This window comes from Lissotriton helveticus, chromosome 2_1, assembly GCF_964261635.1.
Source record: "Lissotriton helveticus chromosome 2_1, aLisHel1.1, whole genome shotgun sequence".
Lineage (NCBI taxonomy): Eukaryota > Metazoa > Chordata > Amphibia > Caudata > Salamandridae > Lissotriton > Lissotriton helveticus.
The window spans coordinates 985,967,899-985,991,655 of record NC_136059.1 but is presented as its reverse complement, the minus strand read 5'-3'; the positions used below and the strand labels follow the sequence as shown (position 1 = coordinate 985,991,655).

General features: G+C 43.2%; 1 protein-coding gene across 1 annotated transcript in view; it reads right to left on the bottom strand.

The window, feature by feature from the left end:
* Positions 1–23,757, bottom strand: part of FXN (frataxin) — a 116,553-nt gene that overhangs the window by 7,279 nt on the left and 85,517 nt on the right. Inside the window, exons 3-4 of the mRNA XM_078675736.1 lie at positions 22,066–22,186; positions 8,290–8,387 (exon numbers count right to left, since the gene is read on the bottom strand). Of these exons, the coding sequence (XP_078531862.1) occupies positions 8,290–8,387; positions 22,066–22,186 (219 nt within the window). The remainder of the gene's footprint in view (positions 1–8,289; positions 8,388–22,065; positions 22,187–23,757) is intronic.

Genomic DNA, 23,757 nt, shown 5'->3' with positions numbered 1-23,757 from the left:
CCAATAATTTTTAGATGTAGATGCATCGACTCTAGAGTGGACAGATAATCCCCCATGTTTTGGAGCATGTCCGGCATCCCCCAAACTCTAAATAATCACCTGAGTCTGCTTCAGTTTAATAGGTAGGTATTTCTTTTAGCACAAGACAGGTTTTGATTCGAGGAATGTCATAGCGAGAGGAGATTTTGAGGTAGAGTCAGTGTTGTACATGTTTTGATGTAATTGGGGAGTATGGTTTTGTAGGGTTCTATGTAACGACTGAAAATAGAGCACTAGATACTCCACATAAGACAGTGAGTTTCTAGAACCTTGTAGTTCCTATCATTACTTGTTGATGGGGTTAGTGAGGATTTAAACCTTTGCATGAATGTGAAGCTCATGTGTGTTTCCGGGGTATGGATAGATCCTTGGTAGTTAACTGTGTCGAAGGCTGCTGTGAGGCTGATTTGGAGCAGGAGGCATGGGTTGTTTCTATTGCTTAAGAGGGTGCCATTAACTACTTGAAGATTAGATATCTATGTGCCGCAGCATGGTATGAAGCTTGATTAGGAGACCTGTAGTAGGTTGCGGGTGCTAATCTGTTCCTGTAGTAGGGCAGAGAGAGTGCGATGCAAACATAAGACAATGTGCACCCAACATGTTCAATTAGAATTTCATATCTGTACTTAAGGTGTGTAAGGGGTGGGAGGTTGTGGCCTAACGGCTACAGCGGTCGACCTCGAAGCTGGGGAACCAGATTAGAGTCTCAGCAGGGATGCTCAACATATTGTGATTCTGGGCAAATCACTTAATCTCCATGTGCCTAACAAAAAGAATGTGTCTGTCTGTATCTTAACCGGTGCTCATATAAAGTGCGCTGATACCGTCGGGTAAAGTTGCGCCATATAAAACTAAAAAAAACAAAAGAAGATTGAGATGTGTGTTCTAGTGGAGAGGCACTTTTGGGTTGTTTGTAACTTTACCTCAATGGCCAATCTGCACCATAAAGTTACATGTTTGCAAATTTAACACAAATGTTCATGGTAGAGCAGCTTTTAAACATTCACCAAACTGGACAAGGACATTGTCGTGAACACAGTGAAAAGTCTTCTTGAGACCTGGTGTATTCACATCATGTGTACACCTGCAGATTCTTTTATCTCTTTCAATTAGAAAGTATGAAGTTATAGTCAAGCACAAAAGTGTTAGCATCATGTCTGCCACACAACTAGGCTTACATATTTCTGTTGTTTCCTAGTCGCTGCTGTACGACTATGGACTCTTACAGTGAAATCTGACATGTTTCTATTGTTTTAGTGATAGGAGCAAATGTAAGATTGTGAGATTACACGTTTATCGTCATACGTATTGTGTCTTGGAACTTTCGTATCTTCAAACGTAAAAAAGGAGACAATTGGCGAACAGATACTATAAAACCTGGGGTATCAGACCATTAATTTGAGAGGCTTTGCAAAGGAACTATCAAGCCAGAGGTCACAGGGTGTTGCTGCGACAGTCACCCTCAGTTGGGGGCAGCTCCGGGAGTGGTGGCCTTCAGCCCGGTACTGCTTATCATTCCCAGGCAAGGGCAGTGATAAATAAATGAACAGTGTACTGTGCGATTCATCTTAAGAAACTCGATTTAAATGCTCAATAGTTCCCACTATCGCTAAGTTAGAGCATAGCGCTTAGAAGTAGAGATGGAGGTTAGGATGCTAGGTACTTGCTAACCATGTTCAGAATGTTCATATTGTTTTCGCTGGTCATGTCACACATTAATGCATTTTCTCATTCTGTGTGGTTACAGTTCATATATTATGTACTCTATATTGTATTTTAGAAATACATTTTCCTAAGTTTTATCCTATGGTTCTAGCGCTATTTTGAGGGTGTAATACAGTTTAGAGTTCCACAATGTCCATTAAATCATCTGGTAGGATTGTGAACATAAACACCATCTACAAAGTATTGCTCAATGGATTGTGGAAGAGGCGAAATCCAAATGGATTTCTAATTCTTGGTGCACAGAACTAAGTCCTTGCACTAGAGAGGTGGAAATCCGACCCTTGTTGCTCTAGGGGTGGGGGGGGAACTCCCAGATCATGACAACATGAAGCGCAGCTTTATTGCTTAACTTTAATTGGTTTGAGGCATTTTCGACTATCCATTTTGAGAAATGTTCACAAAAAAGGATGTTTAAAATGTATGGCTACCTGGTTCTCTAGCAACTTTGGACCAGTTTAATTTACACCAAACAATTCAAAAAGATATATCATCCACTTGAGGTCGAGTCTGAGTTTTATAAAGACTGCTCAAGGGAGGAAAATTATATAGGGAGGAGGCAAGTTCTACCCTTCCTCTACAAAATACCACAAGAGAGTTTTGGGTAGCGACAACATTGTGTTTGAAGGACTCAAACCAAAGTGGCACCACAAGTTCTGGGCACGGAAGTAGTGTCTGTACAACAGTGTGTGCTTAGTAGGAAGAGGACCAAGGATACTGGGCATAGGGTGTGGTCATGGAAAATGTTTTGCTCCCTGTACTTACACAGCTGCATCAAGAACAGGCATTGACAGCAAGAGTGCTTGGCACAGGCCACGTCTTATGGTCATAACCCTCGTAAAGTGCCTCCTGGGCACAAATGTGGGCCATTCCAAGCAGCAATCCGAGCAAGGGTATAGGGCACGGCTGAAGGTCACTTAAGCTAGAAACAGTCTGCATCCATACTAGGGCTACGGTATTCGGCAAAAACTGTAGCCAAAGGCAATGAATGAAAGCTGAGCATTGCCTCAGACCATGTATTCACTCTGATTTCAGATAATATTGGATTGAAAAACATGTCAAACAAAATTTAGAAAAGCCTGAAGAAGACAACTAGTACCATTTCATGTTATAAGTAAAACTACTGGATGGAATGAAGTGAAAAACCTGAAGAATTCAACTAGCACTATTTTTTTCTATTGCCATTACTGGGTGGATGGGAGAGGATGTACTGTGTGTAAATCAGTTTTGTGATAGGCTCTTTAGACCATGTAAAGATACATGATTTTGATGTATCCTTTTTTTTGGAGGGTTGGAGGCAGCATATGCCTTTTAAGTCAGGATTGCCACTACCTCTCCAGGGCATTCCTGCAGTACTATTTTGTATTTTATGGTTATTTTTGCTGGCCTCTGTGCTGTGTAAAAGGTCCATGATGTTGCACGGAAGCTTCTGGCGGTAGTCATACATACTATAAAATACATTCTGAAAATTCAAGATGTGTACTATATAAGGTAGCTATTTGGTTTGAAATAATGTGGTCAGTGGCGGTGCATCCTTTAGGGTGCTTGGGCGTTGCTCCACTATTGAGGCAGGCATTTAAAGAAGCAGTGTCGCGCACGCCGTCACTCACTTTTTAAATCTTTCCCGGGCCGGCCGGTCTCAGGGCCACGCCCGAGGCAGCTGGCTCTGAAGAGGGCGGGGCAGTAGGAGTTCTGTCAGTGAAGTCGTCGTGATGAATGAGTTGTTGACATCGATATTATCAGGTCAGTGGAGCGCACATCAAGAGTGCGCATGTTCTGTTTAGGGATGGTAATTTTTCCGACCAGCCCGAACATGCGCAATAGGCTGCACATTAGATGAGTGAGGGTTGTTCCATGCCGCAGCCCCCGGTCTCCTAATGAACGGCGACTACCACTGCTCAAGCAAATTCTGGCGCTGGTGGAGCAGCATCTGGATTGGCTGAGATGCACACGGCGGTTGCCAGGCGGCCCAGGCCACCCTCTCCACACAGTGGGCATTGTTTGTGAGGTGCCGCGCGTGGGAGGCACTAACAGGTGTATGACCAATCATGGCCATGGCTTATTGTGAAGCCATACAGTGATTGGCAAGTTCTACATTGCTGGGCTGTTCAGCCAGCAAGCTACTGCCTATCAGTCCCTCACTCCCACTCAGGGTGGGAGGGAGTGAGCGTGACGTTGGAGCTTCCTTGAGTCAGACGGTCACCGCACCTCGTGTTCAGTGCTACTGGCTGCTCGTGTATTTGTCCCTCGATCACAAACTGATTTGATCATCTGATCAAGTCGACCAGTAGTGCTGCATACTAGGATTTAGACAGTGAGTACTACTACTGACAGTGACAAACAAAGTAATACTTTATGAAAACAGGCCCAACACGCATTTTATTTAATGGCACATGCAGTTTCATAATGTAGCGCAAACTTTATCCAGCATAAAAGCAGTTAAATTAATGCAACTGGTTTTATGCTGGATAAAGTTCGCGTGAATCGCGGTACATTATAAAACTGTATGCGCCATTAAATAAAATGTGTGTTGGGCCTGTTATCATAATAATGCGTGTAAATTTATTTGCTTTTCCATTCACTTGTTTGTTATGTGCTCACTTTGCTGAGATGTGTAGAATTCAACATACTCCCTTGGAGCCATGCCCGCCCCCTCCGCCTTAAACTAAATTTGATTATCGACCCTTTACAGCTGTAATTCACTTGCTTACTCTATGTTTTTGTTTAAAGTCTGACCACTATTTAGTCCAATTCTCCCTCCAACTCCAACCAGGGCCAAAATATAGGGTCAACCCCGCACACAAAAAGGGAAAATATAAAAGACCATGGCACAAGCTGACGATGGACAACTTTGCCAAGCCTTTCATCGAACAATCCATTAAAACTGAATTAATGGATCAAGACCCCTCTGCCATGCTGGATAGCTTTAACTTAGCCCTAACGAAAGCACTGGACACAGTGATTCCTCAAAAAAAGGCGACCATGTCACCAAGGGGACCTTCAGCTCCCTGGTACTCGGGCGAACTTAAATCCTTAAAAACCACATGTAAAGCATTAGAGAGGAAATGGAGGAAGGGAAAACGACCGGAAGATAGGGAAACATACAAAATAGCGGGAAACATCCTTTACAACCCACCGGCATCAAGGGTACGTCTTAGTGAGTCAGTGACCGCCAGCGTTGCTGTTTCTGTGCTGAACCCCGGTCGAAAGCCTGACTGGGAAGGGTCTAGCATGTTGTTTGCTTCCAGGTATTGACTAAGTTGACTAAGTTGGGTGTTTATTTTTGATTCCAGTAGTTTCCCCAGTAGAGGTAACAAGGATATTGGCTCCTCAATCCTGATCCTCCTAGATCTCTCCGCGGCTTTTGATACGATATCTCATCAAAGGCTAGCGGAGAGACTAAGTGAGTGTGGCATCGGAGGCACTGCCCTACAGTGGCTGAGAGATTTCCTAAGGGACAGATGACAAACTATCATGCTTGGACCATTTGTCTCCAAGAAGAAATTCTTGTTGGATAAGGGGGTGCCACAGGGCTCCTGTCTTAGCCCCACCCTATTTAATATCTATCTAGCCCCCCTGGCTAAGCTGATCCAATCTTTCGGCTTCGAGATTATTTTGTACGCCGACGATACACAGCTACTGTTCCCAATTGGTAATAACATCACTGACGAGAAACAACGGCTGGCAATCGCAAATTGGATGAGGGAGCAATGCTTACAGCTCAATCTGGGAAAAACAGAGCTAATGCTCTTAGGGAAGTCCGCACACCTTTGGACCTCTGACTGGTGGCCCCCCAATTGGGTGAGGCACCAAAACCTTCCACCTCAGTAAAAAGCCTGGGAATCCAATTAGATGTCAAGCTGGATATGAAAGACAATGTGAAAAACATCGCAGGATCATGCTACTATAATCTGCGTCTACTGCGTAGAATGATCCCGTACCTACCTCTAGAGCACCGTAGAACCGTAGTGCAGGCAATGATAGGGAGCAGGCTGGATTACGGCAACGCCTTACTGGCAGAGGTAGGAGTTACGACTTTATCAAAACTACAAGTAATACAGAATACGGCGGCCAGAATGGTTTTGAATTGCGCTCCTGGAACTCCATCCCTCCCTCTGCTCAGACAACTGCATTGGTTGCCGATTCAAAAGCGCTCTATGTTCAAGATCTGCTGCCTGTCCTTCAAAGCTCTTAGAGTTGAGGGCCCAGTCTATCTTAGGGATAAACTTTCTAAGCATTCTAGTGAATGCAATCTAAGATCTAACGCCCTGGCCCTCCTGAACATCCATCGGATTCGGCTAACCCGCACAGGCGGCAGAGCTTTCTCATTTATAGCACCCAAATTCTGGAACTCACTTCCAGTGATGCTGCGAAAATCTACCACCTACTTGTCCTTTAGGAAACAATTAAAAACTTGGCTATTCCGATAACTTCCGACCTGCAGTATTCCCCCCTCCGGTAAGCGCTGAGATGCCCCTGGGTGATTTATGCGCGATACAAAAGCCATTAACATAACATAACAATAGATAAGGATGAGTAGTTGATTTCTGTTCTGTGTGCCAGCTGTTTATATTGGTACAATTTCTCAATCTTAACACCTGTTTCAGCCTGGTTAATGTCTTGGAAAGGAGTACATGTTGCAGGTATCTGGTTAACCAGTCAGTCTGTGCCAGTTGTTAGCCAAACTATAGGGAAAACGTTTCTTTCACTGTAATTCACCGTTAGTTGTTTTATTTTACAGAAAGTAAAGCTGTGACCCACAGGTAAAGGTTGTACAAAGGAATTTATAAGAACAGTGCACAGAAAAATTCTAATAAGGATGCATCCTTACGTGAAATGGAGCAGTATGTAACATTTTGCATACAATTTACAAAAATGTACATGGAGCATTTGCCTTAGAGTACAGAACTACACAGGGGACAATAACCCTAATAAACAGGAGACAAAGGTTAATGTAAGACAAAACTAAGACAATGGGGGCCAATAGGTTGTTTGAAAGGGAGTCAATCAGGAAGAGGGGGAGGAATGGAGTAGGGGAGAGTCTACATCTCCAATGGTGTCTCCCCCGCTAAGGCGTGTCGCACCACTGCTTCAGCTAAATACAACAATTGAAATGATAACTTTTGTTATTATCATTTTATTTTTTGTATTCAACTTGCAGCTGAAGCCAGGTGGGCGGGGCTGGGCTCCCTGCGTCACAGGGGGAGGAGTGGTGGCATCACCTAAAGTGCGCATGATGCTTTGGCGGGCTGTCCGGGGTGCCAAAGCGTCATGCGCACTCTGCATGTTCTCCACCCAGGCTAGGCTGTCTTACAGCCTTGGTGGAAAACATGCACAGCCTGCCAGTCCCTGTCTGAACGCCGAACCATGGCGCTAAGACCAATCACAGCGCTGCTAAGGCAGCATTGTGCTTGGAGAGGGAATTCTGGGAGACTGTGTGCTTGCTGAAGAGAGTAGGATTGAGAAAAAGAAGGCAGCAATTGGCGGTAAAGAGGTAAGCCCAATTTATTTTAAATTATTTATCCCCTTCCTTGTTCCCTCTCCCCCACCGCCCACCCTTGCTCAGTAGCAGCCGCTGTTGTTCAGCTCTTTCCAGAACTGAACGAGGGAGGGGCACTGGGAGGTAACTGAATGGAATTCTGTCTCAAGAGGGAGTCAGAGGATGTCGCTGAGGGTTGGGAAAATGAGATTTTATTTGCATTGCCCTGAAAATAGACATGCAGCACTGTGGAAAGTGAGTTTGAGGGCATCAATGGGAGGACAATGGCTTGCACAGTGGAGCAGAAGTATGAGAGTAGGAAAAGTTCAATCTTAACAACAGGTTGAACTTGTAGCTTAGGTTTTTTTTTAGTATGCGTTTCTTGAAGATGAGGCTGAAGTCATTTTGAAACTTTAGAAATTTGGCACTTGTGGCAAGAAGGGATCAAAATGCACAGAATTGCATGGCATGGCTTCAGTTCTCAATCTTGGGCTGAGAAGAAAGCAATAATGAGGACTAACTTGGTTTTAGTGGGGTTCGGTTTCAAGTACATTGCTCCATAGGGTACTGAAGTGGTTATTAGGCAATTTCTAAATTCTATGATGTTAGCTGTATAGGAAACCCTGACATACAACTCAGTAAGGCCAGCTAATGAGCAGCACATACAGATTGAATAGCATATCTATGACTATGGAGCCGTACCGGCACCTATGTTACAGGGAGTCGAAGGGATTTTGAGCAATCCATTTATTGTATTCCAATGTATGTGCTAAGATAGAGGAAAAACAGTAAGAGAAAGTTTTATAATTGCCGGTGCAAGTGAAAAGAGTCTGATGAAGAACTAGGTGATCGATAGTGTCAAAGTCTGCAGGTAGGTTGGCAAAGACATATCGGTGAGAGTTCCTTAGACTACAAACTTGAGAGCATTGTCTACCACCTTCAGGGTATCTGATTTGGTGCTTTAGCATGGGAGGAAACTGGAAATGGTTAGGCTATTAGAGACACTTAATTACTACAACAAGTAACAGCACACAAGAGATATATTTTACCTGGTTGGAGAAGACAGCCAAATTTGTTTGTTAGGTGTCTGTTTGTTGATGACGTAGGTTCCCATATCTCTACCTAGTTTTACGGTCAACACACCACTCTGTTGGGGGTATCAAAGAATTATTTTCTCAGGAAAATTAAAAATAGCATATCATTTTAAAGAGGCATTTTACCTACAGTCTTCACAAGAAAAAATGATCTGCAATTCCACCAATTTTGTACATGGCCTGATACCAAATCTTTTAGCATTGGATAGACACAATTTTAAAAAAATATGGTTATGAAGCCAAACCCTTCATTTTATTGTGTAGGAAAATGTAACTCTAAACAGCAGCATGGCCACAATTCTCGTAAAATTATGCCTGTCATTACTTTTCAGCTTACAATAATAGTGCATGTTTTCAGGCTACATTTCTTACTCTGGATCATTCACATTCACAAACAATACTGCAATATTGGAATAAAAAGTGATCATATTTCAGTCAGACTGTGTACAGTTACAATGCAAATATATATACATGTTTGTGGTTTATTCTCATTTGGATCATGTAGTCAACTGTGCAGATTGATTCCCATCATCTCCTTTGACTTAAATTTAAGAAGGGGAAGAGTTGGAGTACACTTGAGATAAAGTGCACACTGAAAGATGGGGATACCTCATAACGACACCATGCAGCCTTTTCAACAATTCATGTAGTTGGGATAGATAATAGGTTTGACCTTGGATAACCAATTACAAGCTTTCTTAGTGAGCTATATTACTGTTATGAAGCGGCTCAGGGAGGTTTATTTGGTAGCCTGCTCCAGGACTCTCTGGTGTGGTGGTATGGCTGGTTCTTTGCATTTTTGGGTTCATATCCCACACTTTTATTTCATTTTTGACTTTTAAATGCAGTGGTGGTTTTATTTTCAGCTGTATCAGAAAGGGGCTGCTCTGAGAGGCAGCAATGTGTCTGCTTCTCTCCCCGTCCTGCTGACTAAGTAAAAATTGCTCTCCCATTGAAGTTAGGCCATGGTACTTTCCACTAAAGCAACATGTCTAGATTTGTTCATAGGCTTTAAATAGGCGGGCTAGCATGCATTAATTTATGGGTCAGGATTGAATATGCCTCTTTATTCCGCTTGCCGTCACCCTGCATGTTGTTACAATGCGGTTGTTACAGTGACTGCGTTATAACAACGCATACCATTACCCCGCAAGTCATAACAATGACTTGCGGAGGGGGGCGCTGGATGTTGGAATAGTATAATTTACTATTCCAACTCCAGTCTGTGCGGACAGTAGGGAAGGTGTTGGATTTTAAATCCAACACCTTCTCCCCCCTCCACAAGTCGTTGTTATGACTTGTGGGGTAATGGTAGGTGTTGTTACAACGCAGTCGTTGTAACGACCGCGTTTAACAACATGCGGGTGAAGATTTCGTAGACAGGGCTGTTTATCATCAGGATTAAGGCCTTAAATGTAATCCTCATCAATAGCTTTGGCAACACCTATTTTGAAAGGGTGAGTGATATATGTTCCCATTTAGATATTTGCACATATAAGACAGAAAGATGACCGGCTATCCTGCAAAAATAAAAATGTTAACCTTACCATTAGAAACAAAGGGCCTGATTGCGATGTCTGCGTCGGACTGCTGACAGCCTGTCGGTGGCAGTCTGACCACTGACAGCTCTTGGGTCCAACCTCTGTATTATAATACTGGCAGTTGGACCCACAGCTGTCTGGCGCATCCTGATGGTGCGCCGGTTGGAGGAGCGTCCCAGAATGGCGGTTGTCCAGAGGAAGGCACCACCGTCAGGATTACGATATTCCTTTCAGACAGCCTTTTCAAGGTGGGAACCGTCAGAAAGGGATCAGAGGGCCCCAAACAGGCCCCCCGGCCGTTGTAGGCCATTGATAATTGTCCCTGGGGGCCCATGTAGTCCCCCCACTTACCCCCGTGCACCGTGTTTTCCAGTCTTGTCCCTTGACAGGAAAGTGATACAGTGGGCCTGTAGTCTGTGTTGCTTTTAACGTCGAATAGGGCAATGTACTCATAGATCATTCAAGTCACCAGAGAAAAGTGTGGTAGAGTAAGTCTCCACTGAGATAGTATTGTTGACCAGATGTTTGCAAAAGAAAATATTCTACAGATACTTGTTCTGGAAAACAAGACACAGTTTGTTTGAAGAAAAAAAAGGTGTGTGTTTGGAACATTACTTTATACCACCTGAAACAAATTCCCAAATTGACTGGCTGAATAGATTGGCTAAAGAGTTCATTTAATTGGCTGCAAATGAGAGTTGCCTTGGAGGCGAGCACTCCAATCTGTAACGGTTGCATGCCATTCTGTAATAGGCTGGACACCAGTTGGGCCTCTCATAATTGAAGATTACTGCTGCCTTATCGGCACCAAATTAGTCCTGATCAAATTGCCATAAGCTTTTAAAGAAGTCAACTAACTGATCCTGCCTCTTCTGAGACAGGTTCGAAGTGGTTCCTAATTGATATTCTTTTTGCATATTTTAATGGAATTTAGAACTTTACAATAAGGTAAACACAGTGATTATTATCAACAATTCACCATTCTTGGCTCCCTCCCAGGCAAAAGTCCAGCAAACACCAAAAGTGCGATGCAAATCATCGAAGTAAGGAGAAAGAAATCCTTCTTCTACTTGTGATTAATATGTGATAAAGAAACATACAGAAAACTGTGCGGCAACCATGCACACTTCACTTGTACTTTGGCTTTGTACTCTCATCTGCAGCAAAATATTTTTACATTTTGGAGACAATTGGAAGCAGCTTGGAAGCAACACATGCCACTGATGCTGTGCCCATCATTGATTTGTCAGTGTGGCATGCCAATCCCCATTATCCTGTGATGCTAGGGAGCTACATGGGCCATCTGCCTTCTTGTGCTGACCATAATTTGGAGCACAGAATTAACAGAATTTATTTTGTCGATTACAGTTAGATCATAGAAACCTGCAATGATGTGATAGCTTTTTCGGTGGCCTTAATATTTGTGTTGAGTTTGATACTGCTCTCAAGATACTTAAAATGGAACACGCTACATTTTAGAAGCAATTGTAGAATAGAAAAGTTTACAAGATCAATTTAGTCAACGCTGCTTAAGCTATGCATCAGCATTGGTTGATAATGATTGAGCGAGAACACATAAAAATATATTATTCCATTAATGATCTGATGAATTACCAAACATCTGTATGTTTCTTGTTAATTGTAAAATAATTCTATAATGTGCAAGCAAAACAATGCCTAATTTTACAAGTTAAATATTCTGATAAAGACATCAGGAAAAGCAGATTCTACTTTCCTGATCTGCAAAGTAAAGTGCAAAACCAGCTTTGACCAAACCATCATGTTGGTTGTTAAGTCTGCAAGCGTTTCAACACATGCAAGGAATGAATAATGTATATGGAATAGGTACCGAGTTGATACCATAAATGGTAAATATCACTTACCAGAGACACCTTCTCTACTGCAGCAGAACTCCATGTTAGAAAGTTGAAATCAACTCCAATGATAATTAAGTTTGGCATGTGGCTTAGTTCCCACCCTAGATCTTCCAATGAAGTGGCGTAGACCGTGATAGGGCCACAGAAAGCCATGGTCAGTAATAATGAACCAATATGCATAGGAACTATTACCCAGCGACCCAATGCAACATTGACGGGCTACCTGATTTTACCCAGATGCACTTACTAGCCAGTATCAACATCCTCCTGTGGGTTGCGGCTCAGGAAGAGAAACATTTATGAGTAAATCAAGGACATTGGAGTAAGGTAACTAAAGGACTCTATGATTTAAGCCATTCCAAGACCGTTTTGCATTTAGCAATTGAAAACGTGACCACTGGAGTCTAATTATGAGGACTATGGGGCATATGTAGTAAGGCGTTTGGGAATCGCAAACGGCCTTTTGGTTTGTAGGTGCCACATATTAAAATAAGGAATCGCAAAAATTGTGATTCCTTATTTTGCTCAAGCATTTAAGGAATCGCAATTTTGCGATTTCTTAAATGCTATGTAGGAGTGCCTTTGACATTGCGAATATGTCTTAAGGAATCGCAAAATAACACCTACTCCAAGTAGATGGTATTTTGTGATTTCCTTTCAAAATGAATTGTTTTTTAAAATTCAAAGTACCATGTGGCGCACAGACATGCCCTTAGGGCATGTCTGTGCGCCACATGTACTTACAGGCACATACCAGGGCTGCAACAGGTGTCCTTTGGACACCCTGGCACCCTTGGAATTGCGATTCTCAAATTGCGATTTTCTCATAGAAACTCGCAATTTGAGAATGTATCCCCATTCATTGCTGTGGGCCTCTTGGCCCATAGGAATGAATGGGACTCTCATTCCTTAATTGCGATTCGCAATTTGCTAATCGCAATTAAGGAATTTTAGAGATTTGCTAAAATATTGCAATTTTGTACCTACATTCCATTTTGCAAGTCTCAAATAGCGATTCCTTAAAAATCGCTATTTGAGAATCGCAAATTGTGAATAACCTACATATGCCCCATAGTTTGCAAGTTTGGTGGTAATAATAAAATTAACTGGTTTATGCCTCGAAAATTGCACATTCCTGCTTTTATGAGCCTGAAAGCCACCACCTAAATTCAACTCCCAGCCCAGGTAATCTGAGTTCCAACCCTGTATGGTTTGGTGACCATTTTGCAGCTTTAAGGTGCGCCTGGGATTACAACACGATGAGCACCACCAGCAATGATAGCTGGATTTTATGAAGACAAAAAAAAGAGAAAGGAGGCAGCTGCATTAACAATCTCAGCATCATTAAAGCTTTAATGAGTTAGTATCATATTCTGGCTGACAGGTGTAAAACGAAAATACTGTTGTATTTAATATCGTTGCAAAAAATATCATTTTAGGTGTTGTTTAAAATATCAATGTATTTAGGATCAAAATTGCTTATATATCGTTTGCAATAATAACATTTTTTAGTGGTAAATAGTGTTTTTTTATCTTATGTGTTTTTATTTATATTAAGGATTTTTAATTTTTGAATATGCGGTTATAAGAATGTTATTTTTCTACTTGAAATTGTTTAAATGTTTTTTTATATGTAGAAATATATTTTTATAGGAGTGGGACGTTTATAGGGGACATTGGGTGGGAAGTATTAAAAAAAATAATACATTAGTGCATATTTGTTTTTGTTTATTTTTTGTATTAAAAAACAAATATAGGAACAGGATTTGGGGTTTATAGGAGATAAGAGTGGGGAGATCTTTAAATATTATTTAATCCTATTTTATTTTTAAAACAAATTTCGTTTTAAAGTTTTGGTATATATTTCAAATATTGTAAAGTAAATTTGTAATATTTAAATTAAAGTTTCAATATGTAACAAAATAATATTAACAAATTAAAAACAACATAAGCTGTGAAAATATTGAACAGCAGTACAAAAAAATAAAAATATCATATTGTATAATATTTTGAATAAAATATATCTAATAATTTTTAAGATACATTTTATTGTAGTTAAGGATGTTTGTTTTAATTTGGAATAACTATGGGCCTCGTAACGATGGAGATTGGACGAGCGTCCGACCGCCATCGCTGTGGGATTAAGACCGCCCAAGTAGTCGGTGGTCCCACCCACCACATTTTGATAAGACCACCGTGTGGGCAGTCGAAAATTGAATTTTTCTACTGTGACAAGTACTGCCGTTAGGAAAAGAGCCACAGCACAAGCCACAGTAGACAAATGCAGGCTTACAAACATCCATGCTCTGTGTGCCAGGCACCATTTGGTGCCAGCCACACAGTGCATGGGTGTTTGAGAGGGGCACCACATGTGCCCCTCTGCCCACTTAGCAGTGGCACATGGGGGATGGAGGCCTTTTTTTTTCGCCCCCAAAGTCCCTTTCCGACAGTCTTCTCATGGTAGTGGAACATCATGAAAAGGCAGTGGGAAATGGGCATCCTAATCCTCGCTATGTTGCCTACGCGGGCACTGCCTCCATTATAAGGATTAGTGTCTGCCCGCCACCCTGCGGGCTCCTTGAACCTGTCAGAGGCGGCAGTCTGTCTCCCTGACCGCTGCTATCCGCCATCCACATCGTAATGTGGTGGTTGGACCAAAGGCCTGGCTGTTGGTGGCTCTGCCACCAATAAACTGTCGGTGGCGGTCCCACCGACATCAAAATGAGGCCCTACATGTTTTTGAAAATATTTTCATATATGTTTCTTAACCCCTTCTATGCTCATGACGGAATGGTTCCGTCATGAGCATAAGTGCATGCCAGTGTGCTCATGGTGGAATCATTTCGTCATGAGCACACTTTAAAAAAATCCCTCTGCTGTAAACAGTAGAGGGATTTCCCATTTATTTATTTTTCCTTTGGAAGGTGGGAAGGAGCTTCACCAACCTCCCAAAGAATGGTATGTGTTTTCATTGTAATGACGATCGCGCACATGGAGCGCTGTCGTCATTACAATGAAAACGAAACTGAAACTTAGTTTCAGTTTCACAGTTTCGGTGCTTGTGGGGCTATTACAGCCCCCCAAGCACTGAAAAACATGGAAGAGGTATCGTTGGAAAAGAGAGAATCTCCACTTTCCAAAAGGTACCCTTCCCAATTGGATCCCTGCTTGGGGATCGCCCAAGGAGGATCCCTGGCCCCTACAGGAGGCTGCTGGGGGCAGTAGCCCCTGATCTGCCCGCTGGGGGGGGGCAGAAAGCCCACACGGCACCAGGGATTTTTTTTTTTAAATACGGAGGGGTGGGGGCTGCCCAGAATGGGCATGCCAATGCCCCCACCCCAAAAGAAATAGCCACAGTCTTTCTGCCCCACCGGAGGTTGATAGGGGCAGAAAGCCCAATAGGCATCAAGGAATACTTTTCTTTTAATTTAGGGGTGTGGGCTGCCCAGAAGGGTCATTCCAATGCCCCCAACACCCCACAAAAAAATGCCACAGTCGTTCTGCCCCCCCAGGAGATAGATGGGGCAGTAGCCCCTGATCTGCCCCACAGGGAACGTTAGAGAGCCCACTAGGCGCCAGCGTTTACGCTGGCTTATTTTTATGTGTGGGGTTGGGGCTGCCCAGAATGGGCACACCAATGCCCCCACCCCCCCCCAAACAAACAGCCACAGTATTTCTGCCCCCAGGAGATAGATGGGGCAGTAGCCCCTGATCTGCCCCCCAGGGGACTTTAGAGAGCCCACTAGGCCCCAGCGTTTACGCTGGCTTATTTTTATGTGTGGGTTTGGGGGCTGCCCAGAATGGGCATACCAATGACCGCACCCCCCAAACAAATAGTGACAGTCTTTCTACCCCCATTCCCCCAGGACGGCAGAAAGCCCACTAGGCACGGACTTGTTTTTAGCAATTTGCCTACCTGTGGATTTTGGGCCCTATCGCTGACGGCACATAGGGAAACCTAGCAAACCTTCACGTTTTTGAAAACTAGACACCAAGGGGAATCCAGGATGGAGTGACTTGTGTGCCTCTCAACAGGTTCTGTTACCCAGAATCCCTTGCAAACCTCAAACTTTGTAAAACAAAACACATTTTCCTCACATTTCTGTGGTGGAAAGTTCTGGAATCTCCATGGATCCAAATAATTCCAACCACCCCGCATTCCTCAAAGTCTTCCAAGAAAATTGGTACCCGACTTGTGTGGGTAGGCATAGTGCCCACAACAGAAACGGTCCAAAACGCAACGTGGACACACCACATTTTCACAGTGATAGCTCACCCTTTTTTTGCAAAGTGCCTAGCTGTAGATTTTGAACCCTTGCTCTGCTGCCACCAAGGGAAACCTAGCAAACCAATATATTTTTGAAAACTAGACACCCAGTGGAAACCAGGCTGGGGTGAATTGTCTGACTCTCAACAAGTTTTGTTACCCAGAATCCCTTGCAAACCTCAAACTTTGTCCCAAAAAAACACAGAACCAGGAAGGTATTGTACTTGGAAATTAAATTCTTCTAACCCTTTGCTCCTGCGCTTAAGCCTGAGTGTCAGTATTTCACTTTCTATACACGAGATTACCTGAACCAAAGGGCAATGATCAGATCTCACCAAGAAAGGTATGCCCCATAAGTAAAATGTTAAATGCTTTATTGCCCACGCTATGGCCAAGGCCTCCCTTTCGATATATGAGTACTGTTGTTCAGGTTTCCTTAGTGCTCTAGAGGCAAATGCAACAACTTTCTCCTCATTTACATCAATCTGGGAAAGCACTGCTCCCAGGCCACACAGACTGACATCAGTTGTCAGAACAGTTTTCTTCTTGGTATCAAAATGGCCAAGCGTGGGCATCTTACCTATAGCGTGCTTGACAGACTTAAAGGCTGCATCACACTCTTGCGGCCAGGCAAACTGTATACCTTTCTGCAGAAGGGCTCTGATCGGTTCAACAGTGGTGGCGAAGCCTTGGACAAACTATGAATAAAACTCGGCAAGGCCAAGGAAAGACCTCACTTGCTCCTTATAAGCTGGAGCAGGGGCATCAAGAATACACTTTGCAAGTTTCAGTTGGATGCCCTCCCCAGAGATCACATGTCCTAAATATGTGACAGAGGATACACCAATCTTACACTTTAGCTTGTTTACAGTCAAACCTTTGTCAGCTAGTCTTTTCAGAACAGCTCTCAAAACACTATCATGCTCCAAGTCATTCTTCACGTAAACAAAGATATTGTCCTGGAAGAACAAGATATTAGACATGTCTCCCAAGATCATCTTCATGAGGCGCTGAAAACAGGCAGCTGGCGAGGCTAATCCGAACGGCATTCTGATGAACCGGAATGCCCCCAGTGGTGTCACAAAAAACGTTAAGTGCTTGGAATCTGGATTGAGGGTTACTGGTGATACGCTGAGGAGAAATCTAATACACAAAAAACCTTTGCACCATCAAGCATGTTAATTTACTCTGTGATATTAGGAAGGGGTTGGCGGTCTACCCATATGCATTTGTTTAGACTCCTCAAGTTAACACACATTCTGATGTTCTTCCCTCCATCATTGGTGGGCCAAAACCACTGGGGCCCACCATTCAGAGGATTCAAATTCCTCAGTAATGTTCAAGCTCACCAGTCTGTTGAGTTTATTCCTCAGAGGATCTAACATCATGTTGGGAACCTTTCTAACTTTGTGTACAACACGTATTGCATTCTGCTTAAGGACTATACAATGCTCAAAGTCTTTAAATTAACCAAGGTTGTCAGAAAAGACTTGGGGAAACTCCTCAAAGAACCTATTAGAGGTTGCAGAGTGATCAACTAACATGACTTGCTCGGAGGGATAACGAGCATTCGGGTTGAGGATTATCCCCAAGTCTCTTTGATGTTGCCACCCAAGGAAGTTATCACCACGTTTGGCAACATAAATCTTTCAAATAGTTTTCCTTCCCTAGAAGTGAATCTTCATGATGGCATATCCAATTACGTCTATGTGTGAGCCACCATAACTGACCAGGCTAATGTCAGGAGCAAGAAGCTGTAATTCAGGAAAAGTTTTGTCCCAAAGTTCATTGCCCAACAAGGTAAAAGGGGCACCAGAATCTGCCATAACCACAAATAATTTGTCCCCAATCACCACTTCACATTCAGGCATACTGATGATATCTGCATCCACCATGCCATCATCTCTCACACTCAATATAATGGTTCTTGAAGTGTCATAAGTGGTCTCAACCCTTTCCACTGTGCATACTCTGCCACCAGACTTGCATACTCTGTCATAGTGACAGCTGATTCCACACTTGTGGCAGGTTGTATTCCTAGCATAGCAGTTAGGGTAGTTGGAGGAGTGGTTAAGGATCCCACAGTTATAACATTTTATCTTTGGAAAATCAGTGGAAGGCTTAATCCTAGTCCCACGTGCCGCTTTGGAGATATTGTCAATAGAGTCTTGAGGTGTTTCCCTTTGAGTTAGCTCATGGATGCTACTTGGAGTAGGAATGTCATCAGTTGTTGGCTTATGAGCTTTCATCTCTTTAACCCAGCCAGAGGTTTTTTCCATCCCCTCTACGATCGCTATAGCTTCCTTGAGGGAAGGATTTCTAGACAAGAGCTTCTCCTACACTCTAGGACTGTTGGTGCACCTGACTAGTTGACCACATATCAACGAGTCCGTAAGTTCACCAAACTCACAGGTGCTGGTAAGTGTCTTTAACCCATTGACCTTGGCGCGAATTCCACCGCGGTGCGGGTGATTTAATGAGTGGGCGTGTTTCGGACGGCCCCTGGCTGTCCTCTGAACACGCCCACTGTGACGTCGGACAGCCAGGGGCCGTCCAACGCACCGAACGGGTTAATGAAGCAATGTAGTTCCCAATTTTTTCATTGGATTCATGGCCAAAAATAATTTTTCGAAATTTTTTATAGACATTTCGTATACACCAGCGGGGTTCACCATCACCTTCACCGACAAGGATTGTATCAATACTTTCATATATGTTGCGCCCTTCAATTCCAAGATTATGAAGGAGAATTGCTTGCCTTCTATGAGCTGAGAATTGTTTGCCTCCAATAGAGACTAAATACGAATCGAATAACAGTTTCCTTCTTTTCCAAGGTAACAGTGGCTCACCCTTTTCACATAGGAAGGGGGAGGCTGGCTCATTGATGTGGCTGACATGCTGGCAGAGTTATAGTAATTATTATCTTACTGAGAAAAAGGAGAAACTGGCACCAGTATCAGTCAACAAAAGGTAAATTGGTTGAGTGCCAACACTGTGGCAAATGCGGAATAGAGTGTATCAAAAGGAGTAATTTAACTGAGTGTGCCACATATCCAAAATACCTGATAGGGTCTTCACTATCGCAAATGCGGCATAAAATTAAATGTTTGCGCGTTAAACGTGTCAGTAGTCAATAGGAGAGAGACAATACCTGCAGGACGCTGAATGTAATGTACTTCGGATCTAATCATTAGTCCGAGATCCGATTGCAGGCTCTGTGTGGCTCCGTGCAGTGTTGTGAAGTAGATTGACAACAAAGATGGTGGCACGCAATGTGCACGTGACGTGATGATGTGCTGACGTGTGCTCGATGTCATGCACGTCACGCTAGCGTGTGCACGAGAAGGAGGGCGTCAGAGCTACCAAGAGCCATTAGGGAAACCAAAACAGAGAAAAATTGCTCAAATCCAGTTCCAAACCCACTTGAAAGCGGGAAAAGAAGCAGTAGACATCCTCGGGGAAAACAGGAAAAGTGTTTCATACTGGTCACCCGACTCAGGTCACCTTGGCGAAAAAACAAAGTCCTTGGGTTCAAGAAGGGGAGAGTTGGTGGTAAGCTTGTCCCCCGCAAGCGTCACTCGTTGCCAGTGTGAAGAAGCCACACACTGGTAAGTCTCAAGGAGTTTATTTCTCTTAAGTACAGCACCACCAACTCCTGCTGATTGCCTGTCAGCTCTCCTTGTTGTAACGGTCTCACACGAGACACTGCCATAGAGATAGGACTGCCACGCTCGAGCAGCACATTAAGTCATTACAACAGGAAACCTAGCAAACCTATGCATTTTTGAAAACTAGACACCCAGGGGAATCCAGAATGAGGTGACTTGTCTGGCTCTCACCAGGATCTGTTACCCAGAATCCCTTGCAAACATCAAACGTTGTCAAAAAAATTCCACATTTTCCTCACATTTTTGACTGAAAGTTCTGGAATCTGCATAGATCCACAAGATTTCACACACCCCTCATCCCCCAAAGTCTTCTGAGAAAAATGGTACCTCACTTGTGTGGGTAGGCCTAGTGTCCGCGACAGGAAAGGCCCAAAACGCAACATGGACACACCACATTTTCACAGTGAACACGGACACTTTTTTGGCAAAGTGCCTAGCTGTAGATTTTAAACCCGAGCTCTGCAGGCACCTAGGGAAACCTAGCAAACCTATACATTTTGGAAAACTAGTCACCCATGGGAATACAGGATGGGGTGACATGTCTGGCTCTAACTAGGTTCTGTTACCCCAAATCCCTTGTAAACATCAAATTTTGTCCCAAAAAACACATTTTCCTCACATTTCTGTTGTCTGCCCAATTCAACATAGAAGGACTATATAAAGAGATTACAGGCCTATGATTCTCAAATCTCTTCCAGTCAGTGGTCCACTTAATAGCAAATATCATCCTTCTGTGTTTGCTAATAATGTGTTGGCTTCACATGGTACTTTTGGAGCCAGCTAGATTACTACCCCCCCCCCCCGTCATGTGCCTATAGCCTGAGTGATATAGACCCAACATCTACACTTCCTTTGTAGCTTATCTGCTTCGCCAGGTAACACATAAGTCTCCTGTAGGCAAGCTATCTGCACTCCCCATTTGCATAAATATGTTCCTCGTGCAGGCAAGCTATCTGCACTACCTATATGGGCAAATATGTTCCTACATTGCTCTTTCGGTGTAGTTGTTTAAACCATAAACTGGGGATAAACTTAATGTATTTGATGCACTGGATCTTGGGCTGTCGAAATATCAATCACATTGTTTTTTTTCCCCATTTCATTAGCTAATTGATCTTGCCTGATTTGCCCAAGTAGAGTTTCAGGGAGAGACACATCAGTGTTACTGTGGCCACCATCAACTCATGTGTTTTCGGGATTAAGCTGCTTAGGCCCATGAAAAGTCTTAATTGGCTTCAAAAGTTTAATTTTCTTAACAATATAGAGCTTCAGCCAGATAATACAGGTGAATAGAAACAACAAACAATCAGATCAAAGATTCCCTTCAACGGTAGAGATTGAATGGCTTGCCCTGGCCTTTCATGTTGCAAACCTCGAGTCTCTGTGTTTGAATACAACAGAACCTGGCAAATCAAAGAGGCACAGTTTGAAGCTGCATGTTTGCTTCAGCTGCTACCACTTCTCTCCGAAAGGCACCCCCTGTTGAAGGGAATCACATCAAACTCACCTATCTCTAAGCTCCTAAGGGGATACAGGGTTGAGGAAAGAAGGCGACCCGCAGGATCCAGAACACATCAAAAATGTGGCAGAGAAAGGGATAGGCAGCACATCTCATTCGACGAGCACAGCAAAGCACTGTGGGTATGATCCGACTTCCGTTAAGGTGCTGTTATGGTAGGCAGATCAGATAAACTAATACACTGGGGGGTGGGGGAAAGAGACATCCTAGCCATCAATGCAGACTTGTGGACGTGGGCATAACCGGACTTCAGAAATGAGCTACGGTGCCAACACGCCTCGGGTTTACAGATTTTATGGGTCGCATATTTGCCAAAATCCCAGGCTGGCGCACCACGAGGCTGCTGTGCTCAGGTGCAGCGGCTACTGGGAATTCCCACCATTCACATTCTCGAATTCCCAGAGAGTACAATATTGTTTATTTTCTATTGAATAATTCTAAATAGCTTATAAATTGAAAGGTCGATCTGTACATTTAGAGATTTTTGTACTTTAGTCTTGGTGGTTAGATCTGGGATATCGATGACAAAACACCAATGCAGGTCTTTTAATAGCAATATGGTGTATGGGCCCACTTAAAGACAAGGCTTGATAACTTTGCCACGGGATAACCACAGTTTTTTTCATTTCTAATAAACTGCATATATTAACAAAAAATGCTTGAGTCTCTAGTTACAAATCATTTAACAGAGCAGTGGAACACAGGATGCCTAACAATTATGTCAGCTTAGCTACATATGTAGATTTCTAAGGAAGCATACAATGTATATAGCCACCACAGCAGTATCGGGAGGGTGATGTCTTGTCTTATAATGATGGTGATGAAAGGAAAATGTTGGCAGTGCTTTGTAAAAACATACCCCAAATGTTACATCATAATCATCTGGTGTGAACGGCTGATCAGCAAGGTCATCAAAGAACTCGGCCAAGGAATCCAGTGTTTCTTCTGCCAAATTTTCATAAGCTGTTTCGTCTAGAGAGCTGCAATACACAGTCAAAGATAAACACACAACCAATTAACATGTAATATGAAAAGCTATATTTGTCAATATCCATTGGGCACATCAGCCATGCAACATTTCAGGTAGAGGTTCTTTATATCAATCACCGAAGCATAAAGGTTAAGTACATACCGCCAGTTACATCTAAGGTGAGTGCAGTACAAGTCCCTTCCCCATTCTGACGCCAGATTAAAAATTGGTTCCCTATAAATATGTAGCAATCACATCGAAAACTATTCTTATTGGTTTGTGAAAACGTCATCAGGCTTAATGAATGAGAAAGTAGGTAGGAGTGGATATGGAAAATACTACCAGCTCATCTCCACCTCCTAAGAACATTCCTGGATCTGGGAAGACTCCAACTGTGGAAGAAGACCCTGCTGGAAGAAAGAAGACTCCTGACACCTGCTGGAAGAAGAGGACTTATGTAACCACGGACTAAAGGGCTCCAGACGCTTGCTGGCACCCAGGGTCTAGAACTGCTATCCAAGGATCAAGTGATTGGCCTCTATTTTGCATGCCCCACAGTCACAAAAAGCAGAAGGACTCTGGACTTCAAGAGACATGGCTGGAAAAAGAATTGGTGGATAGAAGTCTGCCTTGCAGAGTGAAGGGGTGAAATACTGACCAGAAAAAACGTTCCCAGCAGATTGAGAAAAGTGGGACTTTGCTATGGTTTTCACATCCAGAGGACCGGGACGGCAAGGTGTTGAGGCTTGTTCAGGACGATCACACCCGAAGCAGGCAGGAAAACCAGGTCATCCCACTTAGATCTTATGTTGTATTGAAAATGGTTTCAGAGGGAGCAGCAAAGGTATTGGCCTCATGGAGCCCGAATGGGCTACAGCTTCCAGCTCAAGGATTCAGAGAAACAAAGAAGCGACTACGTTTGAAGGTAAAACCTTGAAGTGGGTCGAGGTGGTGAATATATTCAACCCTCAACATGATATCAGCTGCAATGAAATCCGGTTGTGTCCCACTCTGAGCTGTTGGTGCCAAACCTAACAGCTTCAGCTAGAGCTCCACAATGACATATCTGACTTCAAGGGGCCTTTTCTGGCTCAGTCTTGGACCGTCCCCCATTGAAGGATTCCGTCTTACATTTCTTAGACTAAATCAGAAAGTTTTTTCAACTGAGCTTTACATGTTTTAGGCACTTTTATAGTTGCTGTTTGGCTTTAAAATTCATTCTCCAGTAAAATAAAGGGGGGGGGCAGGGGGGGTGTGGGAGTCTTTTTGCTCATTAACCTTAGCTTTATTTTTCTAAATTGGTTGGGAATTTCAGTGTATTGGTTTCTTTACTTTAGAATTTATGGTATTTCTTGAACTTAACACGCCTGCTCCTTGTACCTACCAAGGGTGAAATACAAATTCTCTAAGAAATGTGTTTTGGCCGAGCCAGACTGTGTTTATTAAGTTGGGAGGTTTCGCCCTCTTCCAGATTAATACCCCAATTTCTGATCTGCTCCATCATGTCATTGATGCTCAAAATATACCAGGAATTATCACCATATAACCAATTTGAGTATTATACCAGGGGTGGGCACTATA